The sequence below is a fragment of the Xyrauchen texanus genome, chromosome 30, assembly GCF_025860055.1.
Source record: "Xyrauchen texanus isolate HMW12.3.18 chromosome 30, RBS_HiC_50CHRs, whole genome shotgun sequence".
Lineage (NCBI taxonomy): Eukaryota > Metazoa > Chordata > Actinopteri > Cypriniformes > Catostomidae > Xyrauchen > Xyrauchen texanus.
Window position 1 is genome coordinate 5,971,257 of NC_068305.1, and position 12,797 is coordinate 5,984,053.

The 12,797-nt window shown below is 38.1% G+C and overlaps 1 protein-coding gene across 1 annotated transcript in view; it reads left to right on the forward strand.

Annotated features, from left to right (window-relative positions):
• Positions 1-12,797, forward strand: part of cnksr3 (cnksr family member 3) — a 74,068-nt gene that overhangs the window by 40,498 nt on the left and 20,773 nt on the right. Inside the window, exons 4-8 of the mRNA XM_052098605.1 lie at positions 298-385; positions 3,073-3,114; positions 9,413-9,532; positions 9,620-9,679; positions 9,892-9,960. Of these exons, the coding sequence (XP_051954565.1) occupies positions 298-385; positions 3,073-3,114; positions 9,413-9,532; positions 9,620-9,679; positions 9,892-9,960 (379 nt within the window). The remainder of the gene's footprint in view (positions 1-297; positions 386-3,072; positions 3,115-9,412; positions 9,533-9,619; positions 9,680-9,891; positions 9,961-12,797) is intronic.

Genomic DNA, 12,797 nt, shown 5'->3' on the forward strand with positions numbered 1-12,797 from the left:
CAATATGAATGACGGATGTATGTTAATATAACAAATAACTGTCAAGCTATTACTGGTGTGGCATTTTTTACTCACAGCTTTCTCAACAGCTATTGTTTTGGGTTGGTGTTCAGTCAAAACAGTCTTCCCATGTGTTTTCATACAGACAGACAGTTGGCATACAAACACAGTCTTACATACAGTATATGTGCAGCACATGTTTGGGCTTGAAATGACACATTTCAGAATTCACAAACATTTTAACACCTTATGAGGGTTTGGATAAGTCACACTTTGCTATCTTCATTTATTTCAAAGGACTCCCCTCTCTGGAGTCAGTGATTTCACTTCAACCAAGAACAGAATCATTCAGCTCTGTCTGGAACTGACCACAACTGTACAGAAGGTTTGTTATTGTGTCCTCCAACATTGCTCACTTATTCAAAGCCCTGTAAACATTTGTTCCAATAGTAATACTCACACAACACATAAAAGTCTGTAAAATTTTGTGGCTACACTCGATATTGCCTAATGTAGTGTGTCATTCTCCAAACAGAGCTTCCATTCAAAAGTTTAGAATCACTAAGACATTTTTATATTTTTGAAAGAAATTTAGAATTGTATTCACCAAGGCTTCAGTAAATTGATATTCTACACATTATTAAATACAAAAACCTAATTCATGTTGCAAATTTTAATTACTTTTGAAACAAACGTTTTATTATTACATTTGGTAACACTTTCTATGAAGCCCATTGTAAGGATGCGCAAGGAGGAAGCGGGAACTGGCTGAGCAGTCAACATAAAGGTTTAATGATAAATAATTAACTTAAAACAACAAACCATAAACAAACACAGACACACACATGCGCGGCCACGTTCGTCTCTCTCTCAAACTGGCATCTCCAGCCTCCCTTTATCTCGCTCTCCCTCTGATCATCCATTTCAGTGCCAGTCGTGTATCCTCACGGCCCAGCCACGCCCTTCTCCTCATCACACCCATATTTATAGTGCATTGTATATGCATTTCAAATGCATTATATTGCATTCATAATGTGTAATTATACACCTTATAATATGTTACAACTTCTCATAGATAATTTTAACTATAGTTATAATGCATTATAATACTTAATGTATTTATTTTTACCTTAAAGAATATAATGCATTATAACACAATCAACATTGCATTTTATCTGCACATATAATTTGTCTTAGCCTACTTTAAGTTACAAAAGCAATGTCTTCTTATAAACAGCCATACCATAAACTTGTAACATAAAACATATTACAAATCAAGCTTGTATAATGGAAGTTATACAAACGCAAAGTCATGTAATTTTGCCAAACAGTCTAAGTCTGACTAGGCCATAGTATTTGGCCTAATGGAGCAGTTTAATACATCTTGCAAATATATCAAGCATTTTTCAAGCTGATCTTGTAATAGCCACTTACAAATATCTGATGGATGTTTATAAGAAGACATTGTTTTTGTCATTTTACTTAAAGCATACCTAATATATATATAATATACATATAGTATATACTGTATAATCTGCAAATAATATTTGATGTTGGTAATGTTATAATACATTATACTCTAAGGAATAACCTTGTATAGAGAAGTGTTATAACGCTAACATGAACTAACAATGAACAACAATTTTACAGCATTTATTAATGTTTGTTAATTACAACATTAACTAATACATTTTTAAAATCTAAAGTTGTATTTGTTAACATTTTGAGTGTGGATGCAATTTGAACTATTATATATTATATATTTATTATCTAACAGCAGGGTTGGGAGGGTTACTTTTGAAATGTATTCCACTACAGATTACAGAATACATGCTATAAAATGTCATTTGTAACGTATTCCGTTAGATTACTCAAGGTCAGTAACATATTCTAAATACTTTGGATTACCTCTTCAGCACTTTTAGATTTTTTCATTTGTTTTGACTATAAAACATTCTCTGAAAAACCTAAATATCTTATGCAGTGTCATTTCTAAAGCAAGATAAATCAATTTGATCTTGTTTTAAGGATTTTTCAATATTATTTTACAGGAAAACAATAAAAAAATTATGATCAAGAATACGATTTTTGCCCTAATATCAAAGGGCTTACTAGGAAAAAAAGAAATTATGATCTAACGGGAATTTTCTTGATAAAAAATATATGATCATGCCTGGTAACATGTGCATGTACAATGGCTAGCAATAGCATTTTAGCTTAGCAGAAAACTGACCATTTACACAAGGTTTATTTCTATTTCTTCTGCTCCAAACTTCAAACTTACTTATCTGTCTGCTCATATGAATGTAACACATGATAAGCTGTTCAAATGCACTTTGGATCGTATAATTTATGTGTATAAATGTTTTCCATCTGAACGGACTAAATATTAAATGGAACAAATGATAATAAAATGCAAAGTAATCTCTTCAGTAATCTAAATACTTTTTGAATGTAACTGTATTCTAAATACAAATGATTTAAATTGTAACTGTAGTGGAATACAGTTTCTTATATTTTATATTTTAAATACGTTTTCCTGTTACATGTATTTCATTACTCCCCAACCCTGGCTAACAGTAACAAAGCTTAATAAATGCTGTAAGATATGTAGTACACATGGTTTTTATTCTGTTATCTAACAATGCAAAAACATTCATTTTTAAGTGTGCCGTAAGTGTACAATAATTGTTTGGGGCCACTGTATGTCTTGAACTCTTAGATGACACATGTCTCCTGAAGCACAGAGGAAAAAATGGTTCCACTGAGTCTGAGCTAATTTCTTCATATATAAAAGGAAGACTCATACCAGTGTTCGATCACTCTGCTCTGATTTGCACTTAGTCTCACGGCTCTGAAACTCCAGCCCTTAAAACTTGCACCATTTATCCTGTCCAACTTGTTTTCAAATTAAATTTAACACAGGCAATAGGCGCTTCGCCATTTGTCAGCACATTACGTTTGAAATTCTTGCTTTTGGTATTTTGATTTCATGTTTACCATTCCATATTTTCCTGTGGGAATTCAGCATACTGTGGCATCTCAATGTGAATCCTCCCTCTATAATTGCAGGATTGCACACTGTTTGAAATGGAGGAGAAGATATTAGAAGTGGTAAGTAGAAAGTCTCCCTGTCAACCATTTTACAGACAGTATATTCATATTCATCCCCGGAAGCAACAACATTATGGAGGCATGCAAACTTATCTCAGGTCATGTCAGAAATGTAGCTCTTATCTGTGATGCTTTGTGCTTCATTGTGAGTGTGGATGCAGCTCTTTTGTTTGTGTAGTGTTGTGTTAAGTTGTTTTTCTTAGGAACTGCCAGAGCATTCTGTGGTAGATAACACTGTATAAATGTCCCTCACAGATTCCATTAAAGGAATTGTTCACCCAAAAATGAAAATTCTGTCATTATTTACTCACCCTAATTTTTTTCCAATCCTGTAACACTTAGTTATGTGAAACACAAAAGATGTTGTTTTGATGAAGATCCCTCAGTGTCTTTTTAATACAATGCTAGTGGATACTGCCTCACTTTAAAGCTTAAAAACCCTAAAGTTATATAAATGTATGTCTAAGTAAGTAATACAGTGGTGGCAAAAAAAATTATTTACACCCTTGGTAAATATGAGCAAAGAAGGCTGTGAAAAATAAATCTGCATTGTTTATACTTTTGATATTTCATTCAAAAAATTCACAAAGGTCTAACATTTAATTGAAGTAAAACAATTGATAGAGGGTAAGTATTTCATTCTATATTTTTCTCCAAAACAATGTGAAATTGTTCGCCATTATTCCCTGTTTCACAGGGGTATAAATATTGAGGTAACACACAGGCTAAATTCCCTTAATCATCAATCAGATTGGGTTAGACTAAAGAATATAGTTCTGATGTGCGGCAAAAGGGTATCGAGCTTCAAAAAATGGGAAGTGGCTATAAGAAAATAGCCAAACCATTAAAAATACCAATTTCCACCATGGCAATACAGTGCATCCGGATACATTTAGTTATGTTACAGCCTTATTCCAAAATGTATTAAATTCATTATTTTCCTCACATTTCTACAAACAGTACTCCATAATGACAATGTGAAAGGAGTTTGTTTGAAATCTTTGCAAATTTATTAAAAATAAAATAACATGTACATAAGTATTCACAGCCTTTGCTCAATACTTTGCTGAAGCATCTTTGGCACCAATTACAGCCTCAAGTCTTTTTGTGTATGATGCTACCAAGCTTGGCACACCTATTTTTGGGCAGTTTCTCCCATTCTTCTTAGCTAGACCTCTCATGTTCCATCAGTTTGGATGGGGAGCATCGGTGCACAGCCATTTTCAGATCTCTCCAGAGATGTTCAATCGGGTTCAAGTCTGAGCTCTGGCTGGGACACAATTCACAGAATTGTCACATAGCCACTCCTTTGTTATCTTTGCTGTGTGCTTAGGGTCATTGTCCTGTTGGAAGATGAACCTTTGCCCCAGTCTGAGGTCCAGAGCGCTCTGGAGCAGGTTTTCATCAAGGATGTCTCTGTACATCTTTCCCTCGATCCTGACGAGTCTCCCAGTTCCTGCCGCTGAAAAACATCCCCACAGCATGATGGTGCCACCACCATGCTTCACTGTAGGGATGGTATTGGCCAGGTGATGAGTGGTGCATGGTTTCCTCCAGACATGATGCTTGCCTTTCAGGCAATCTTTGTTTCATCAGACCAGAGAATTTTGTTTCTCATGGTCTGAGAGTCCTTCAGGTTCCTCTTGGCGAACTCCAGGTGGGCTGTCATGTGTTTTTTACTGAGGAGTGGCTTCCGTCTGGCCACTCTACCATACAGGCCTGATTGTGCAGAGATGGTTGTTCCTCTGGAAGTTTATCCTCTCTCCACAGAGAAACGCTGGAGCTCTGTCAGAGTGACCATCGGGTTCTTGGTCACCTCCCTGACTAAGGCCCTTCTCCCCCGATCGTTCAGTTTGGCCGGGCAGCCAGCTCTAGGAAGAGTCCTGGTGGTTCCAAACTTCTTCCATTTACAGATGATAGAGGCCAGTGTGCTCATTGGGACCTTCAATGCTGCAGAAATGTTTCTGTACCCTCCCCCAGATCTGTGCCTCGATACAATCCTGTCTCAGAGGTCTACAGACAATTCCTTGGACTTCATGGCTTGGAAGTCCAATCAAGTTGTAGAAACATCTCAAGGATGATCAGTGGAAACATGATGCACCTGAGCTCAATTTTGAGTGTCATGGCAAAGGCTGTGAATACTTATGTACATGTGTTTTTTTTATACATTTGCAAAGATTTCAAACAAACTTCTTTCACATTGCATTATGGGGTATTGTTTGTATGATTTTGAGGAAAATAATGAATTTAATAAATTTTGGAATAAGGCTGTAACATAACAAAATGTGTAAAAAGAGAAGCGCTGTGAATACTTTCCGAATGCACTGTAATTCCTTGGACTGTACTTGCACTGTAATTCCAAGTTCCAATCAACTGGAGATCTTAAGAATCGGCCTGGAAAAGGATGTGTGACTATATTGTCTCCACACACAGTGAGGAGGATGGTTCAAGTGGCCAAAGAATTGCCAAGGATCACAGCTGGAGAATTGCAGAAATAAGTTGTGTCTTGGGGTCAGAAAGTCAAAAAAATCAGACATCACCTACATCACCACAAGTTGTTTGGGAGGATTTCGAGAAAAAAAGCCTTTGCTCTCATCCAACAACAAACTCAAGCATCTTCAGTTTGCCAGACACTACTGGAACTTCAAATGTGACCAGGTTCTATGGTCAGATGAAACCAGAGATGGGTTTGGTGCACACAGAGATGAAGTACCCAATGCCCATGGTTAAATGTGGTGCTGGATCTTTAATGTTGTGGGGCTGTTTCTGGACGTCTTGTTCGGATACATGGTATCACGGATGTCTCTGCCAGAAAGCTTAAAATGGGCCCTGGTTGGATCTTCCAGCAGCACAATGATCCAAAACAAATATCAAAATCAACACAAAAATGGTACACTGACCACAAAATCAAGGTTCTTCCATGGCCATCCCAGTCCCCTGACTTGAACCCCATAGAAAATGTGTGGGGTGAGCTGAAGAGGAGCCAACATGGACTTCTGAATTTGAAGGATCTGTAGAGATTCTGTATGGAGGAATGATCTCAGATCCCTTGTCAGGTGTGCTCCAACCTCATAGTCTTAGAGCTGTTATCTTGGCAAAAAGTATTGAGTAAGTGGCAATAATTATGGCCGATTAGTTTTGGAGAAAAATATTTATTTAATAATGAAATATTTATCCAGTTTCAGTTGTTTTACTTTAAATTTAAGTTTATTTTAAATAAAAAATCAAAAGGATAAACAATGCAGATTTTTCATAGACTTCTTTGCTTATATTTTCCAAGGGTGCTAATAAGTTTGGCCACAACTGTACTCTATGTCTTCAGAAGGCATATATTTTGTGCCCTTTTTTAAGCTTTAAAATGAGTCTGGCTACGGGTTTCCTTTTGCATTCCACGGAAGAAAGAGAGTCATATAGGTTTGCAACAACATGAAGGTGTGTAAATTATGACAGAAGAATAATTTTGGGAAACAAATGTTTTAAAGGGAATAGGATATGGTTTTGTTATTGATATAGTCAGCAACACGTCATATACCGGGGAATAGATTTGTCTGTTTCATTAACGAAAAACATGACGAAAAGCTGCACTTCAGACAAAGTAAAAAAAATTAATAAATAAAAAATCGATTAGGGTGGGTAAAATTATTGTTTTTCCTATTAATCTTGATCTTCATTTGAACGGTCTCTATACCGAATCTTAAATCCCAAGATTGATCTTTCACTCAATGTGCAACCCTCTACTACAATAAGAGGAAATCACTTGCATTTGCAATCAACTTTCACGCTATGCAACTAAAGTGAAAATATTTGGCAGCTGGCTGATAAACAGTTCACTCACCAGTAATTGTGTAGTTAAGTCGTGAAGTGTTCAGCAGCAAAATCCTTTCACAGTGTGTTGAGAGTAAAAGTTGTTCCGTGTAATGTGTGTTCAAGACGAGATCCACACAATTTGTCATTGTTTACTGTTTTTGTAAAAAGACAGTACTGGTTTTAGCACATGTTCAACAAATCAATGTAAATACTTGTAAATAGAAGAAATTATGCAATTTAAATAAAATAATATATGAAATATAATATATTATTTATTGATTGAACACATGTACCAAAGTGATATGTATGAAAAGTGTACCGTGTGTGTGTGTGTGTGTATGTGTGTGTTTTTAAGTAAATGCAGTGAGTTTTGATTTCATGTCTTTCCACTGTCAGTCAGTAGTGTGTGCCCTTAAGAGGTCCTCCAGTCCCTGCTATGGCCACAACAGAGTGCAGATCTGTCTGAACACAATAGAATTGTGACTTTTTGTGTAAATTATCCCCAGCTGTGGATTCACTACTGAAAGCAGTGATGACATGTTGAAAAATAAAATTAACCAATCATTAAACAGCATTGTAGCAGAAAATTATTTTGACTTTAGTAAATTCTGATCTGCAATGTCCCTTGTGTTAAGAAAAGTAATGTTATATAATGAATAGTCCAATAGTTTCACCATAACAACAGGGAATGTGTCAAATTACTTTCAAGAAAACATGAAATCAACACTGACCCTGTTTACATTCTTAATGCACATTCCTGGTCTTTTTGTGCACAATTAATAAATGTTATTCTAGAAAAGAAATTAAACGTTTGAAATCATTCATCTAAATGTAATGATTTGTCCCACTCTTATACGGCTTTCCTTTTCATCCATGCCTCTTTTTTTCAACCAATTTTCACAATCCAATCTAGTCCTCCTGATAGAGTTGGGGTACACGAGTTTGGACAGTTTTAATGGACTTGAACTTGTCACAGACTCTGATGCATTTTTACCCGGACATGACTCGGACTTGAGCCTTTGGGACTCAGGACTTTTTTCAGAGTCCAGCCGAGTCCATGACATTTGTGATCCAATGAAAAAAATGACAGTGGGTTGTTTCACTGTGTTTAAGCAAACACACCACACACACACATATGCACGTGCACAAGCACACTCTTCAGTCGACCAATACGCTTGAATGTTACTACAGAAATTTCTGAATAAGATCGACTACCGAGGTGGCTGGCACCTCGGTACCATTCAACCATGCACAATTAAATATTAGTATATTTTGGGCAGTGAAATTACTTATTTATAATTTAATTATAGACTATAAAATAAATGTAATATTCGATGACAATGTTTGTGTGTGAAGATAAACTTTATCTTATCAGTTGAATTTATTTGGTTATGACATTTTTATTTTAAATATTTATTTATTTTTATTGTAAACCACCGGGTAACTTATGCACGTCTTTTTTTTTTAGCCTATATCTCTGACACTTTTGAAGGACAATTATGACTCAAAGTTATTATTCTCCATGTTTTTGCGGTTAAAGAAGAACTTAATAACATTTTCTTTGGTTGGTATTTAAAGATTTTAGAAAAACAAATATAAATTTTTTTTTTTTATCTTCTTTGGCAGCTGCGGCGAGACACACGGATGCATCAGTGATATAGGTACACGAGCAGCATGCAGAACTGCCCTGCAGTTTCCCGCAAATTATCTAGAAAATAATGTCCATGACGACATGGCTAAAATTAATCAGTGGGCTTTTCCAGTGTTTTTTGGATGTAGCATTTGCAGTCAAATCGTGAGTCGTAACATCTCAGTGAGTGCTAATTACTACTGTGTTGACTCATTTGTACATTGTATATTTTCACAAATCAGTCGGCAGATAGAGAAAAAAGATTCAGAAAGAAATCTCAGTATAAACTATTATTTCTTTAGATAGGGATAATATTAAATAAAACTAAATTAAGTTGAATTGACAGATTGAAAATGAAAAAATAATTATAATTAGAAATTATAATAACTCTGGTTTTAATGACTAAAGAAGCTTTGGCGGCTGTGGCTCAGTTGGTAGAGCGGGTCAGCCACTAATCGCAGGGTTGGTGGTTCGAATGCCGAAGTGTCCTTGGGCAAGACACTGAACCCCAATTTGCTCCCAATGGCAGGCTAGCACCTTGCATGGTGTATGAATGTGTGTATGAATGGGTGAATGAGTCTCAGTGTAAAGCACTTTGAATACCGTTAAGTTTAAAAAGGCACTATATAAGTGCAGACCATTTACCATTCACTTTCTTTTGTGTATGCTTAAGTGGAGGGGAAAAGCAACAAATTATTGAAATGTCAACAGAACGCAATAAGAATTGTGTTGAAGTAAAGTTTTGTCTTTGGAAATTTTGGAAAAACCCTAAAGAGTATGTTTGCTTTGTCAAACCAATATAATGGCTTTCAAGAAGATTTCCTACAAATTTGATAACACTATGCCTTCTGTTCATTTAAGTCACGGGTGTTGACTGGCATTTGTGATGCTACCATGAGGATGACCTCTGACCCCTTGAAGAGTCACATGACCTGTTTGGAGAAAGTCCACATTAGCAATATTAATCCGGATGAGGGACTGGTAAGTGTCATCTAGATTTGCACACGGCTCAGTGGCATTGTTTCATTCATTGCGTAACAATTGCGTATTGTTTGTTTATTTTTAAAGGGAATGTACATCAAATCTACTTACGATGGGCTACACGTCATTACCGGGACCACAGAAAATGTGAGTCAAATTACTTTGTACTTTTGTACAAGGGCTGTCTTTTTGTTTTCCTATTAATGCGTCAATGTTCTGAGCATGTATGTACTTTGCTCTCAGCCCAGGATCATTCAAGCCACTACAGATTGTGACTAATGGATTCCTAAGATCCATAAAAAGAAATTGTTTATGAAGCATTACCTTAATTGATTCATGACGTCTGTTTATTAATACAGTCTCCAGCAGACAGAACTCAGCAGATCCATGCAGGCGATGAGGTGATACAAGTAAACAGACAAACAGTGGTGAGTCCAAACATTTGTTATATCAGCAAAACTTCAAAAAGGTCTTTTATTGGGGCAAAATACAAAAACAAGAACCCAACCAAACACAAAGTACCCAGAAACGGTCCATGGGACATCAAGCACGGTGACAGAATTAATAAAAACCAATGCAACACGAACCGGCAGAACCAGACTGGAAACAGAAGGAAAAATCTGACACAAGACAGAGCACACAAAGGGAATATAAAGCAGGAGAAATCAAGAGAGCAAACGAACAAGGCAGGTGAAGGGAATAAACTAATAATGAGGCAAACAAGGAAAGCGGGGGTTTCAAATGAGACAGGGAATTGACAGGACAGCACATGGCCAGAGAAACAAACAGAAGCTATGTGCTCACATGAAAAAGGGGACAAGAGTATCAGGATCCAGCCACAAAAACTATAAACAAGACCTACAGAAGGATCCTGACACTACCCCACCTCAAAGGCACGCCACTTGGCATCCCAAAAGGAGAACATCTAGCACAATACAAGACTAACACATATAACCACTGACTGGCTCAGAACAGGAAGAAGGGGAGGGAATGGAAGAAACTGGGGCAGGGGTACAGGCAAAGACCAGGGCAGGGGCGGAGGAACAGACCAGGGTGGAGTCGACAGGGCTGGAGACCAGAGCACAGGGCTGAGACCTGGGCGGAGCTGGTGGGACAGATAGGGTTAAACAGGTAGGTATAGGAGGGTGGGAGGGTAAAACACAGAGGGCTGCTCAAGAGAGGGGGCAGGGTCTGGTGCTCGGGGAGGCGGCTCCTGGACAGAAATGAAGACAGGGACAGCTGCAGAGGACAGGTCAGGGACGGCGGCCACTGGGGAAAGGTCATGTGGTCGGTGGTGGCTGCTGGGAAGAGGAGAGGATCTATAGCTTCCTGGCGGTCAGGGCAGGCACCTCCTGGCAGACAGGACAGGTGCTTTCTGGCAGACAGTGGCAAGGACGGGCGCCTCCTGGCATCAGAGGCGAGGATGGGCACATGGTGGCCATCCCTGATCCCTGGGAGGTACCCATCCACCTCCGAGATGTCAACTGCAGGCTGACTCGGCCTCCTCCTGCGGTCAGCTGTGGGTGGACTCGGCTGCCCACAGCGGCAGTGTGGCGGTCCTGTGTCTCCTGCGACATCTGGCGTGTGAAGAACCGAATGGATAGCAAAGCCTGGCCTGGATTAACCCTCAATTGGGCCAAATATATACTGTAGAACTTCATACAAAGAGCATTAAACATAAAAAAGGGCCTACAAAAGCATTTGCACACACAAGTAACACTTAAAAATGTATGAATATCTTTTTTATCCTTTGTCATTTTGACACGTTTCGGGTTTTTCCTCTTTTCTATCGTTTCATCTGTGTGTATTTTACCTGTTGCTGCTGGCGCCTAGCTCGAGTCTGTGTTTGTAGCCTGCTAGCTTTTTTGGCATTGCTTATCTACATGTCTTCAGCTTTTAATACGTTATTCTCTTAGCGCAATTCAACTGCGTGCATTTTCCACGTGCATCAGCTTTCTATTTTAATCGTGATTAAACTGTGTGCATTTTACTGCACGCATCCATTTTTCTTCTCCGTTTTTCTCCTCTGTGTTACACGGATTATTGCACTGATCTCAAAGCTCCGCTTATCAAGAACAACCATAAAAACAAACAATTGCGTAAGGGATTCACATCAATCTCAAACCCTCACCTCTCAGGAACAACCAACAACAGCAATCAATTGCGGTAAGTCATGGCATCCTCTCATGTTATTTCATCCTGCATTGCATGTCACATGGTTACAATAGCTTCTTCCGTCAGCAATGAGGGATTCAAATGTGATAAATGTAAGGTATTAGTTAGGCTGATGGTGAAGGTTAATGAGTTAGAGACACTCATCCAAATGCTAGTGGTCAGTGAGAAACAGAAGCCGGTAGATACTGTTTCAGATGCAGGTAGAACAGCGAGCAACATACACACTTTGGTTCCTGATCTAGAGCCCCTGCAGCAGGGCGTTTAGGTGATGTCTCAGTCCTATACTTGCTCAGTAAAGTGACACCACTCTCCTGTTCCTGTTAGGGTTTCCAATCGATTCTCCACACTCAGTGATGCACCCACTGAGAATCATTGTACAGACTCCAGCCACTATTGTTAAATGCATTTCATGTGCCAGAGCGTCTGATATCAGATCAAGTGCTGGATTATGCTAGACAAAAATTGTCATTCATGTCGGCACTAATGATGTCTGGCTTCGCCAGACGGAGATCACTAGAGATGATGTTTAAGAGGTGTGTGAACTTGCAAAAATGATGTCAGACATTGTAATATGCTCTAGTCCCCTCCCTGCTCGTCGTGGTGACTAGGTTTATAGTAGATTAGTGTCACTGAATGGCTGGAAGTCTGAGTTGTATCCGGAGAATAGCATAGGATTTATAGACAATTAGACCTGCTAGTTAGACTGGTAGACCTGACCTGCTAAAGAGAGATTGACTTCATCTCTCCAGGGACAGTGCTGCTCTCCTCTCTAGTAATTTGGCTCATACTCTTAATAATGATAGTATTTGATTAACTGGGGCCCAGGTCAGGAAGCAGACAAACTGGTTAATCCGAACGTCTGCTAGCTGCCTTGAGACATCACACAGGTCACATAACTACAACACATAGAGACTGTATCACCTAGATATCACATAGAGACTGTGTCTGTTCTCTGAACTACTAAACACAAAACTCTCAATAAATCATTTAGAAAATGTTTTATTAAGGTCAAACTTAAAAAACTTTTTTTTTTAAATAAACATAATATAAAGGTAGGGCTACTAAACATTAGATCTCTTTCTACCAAAGA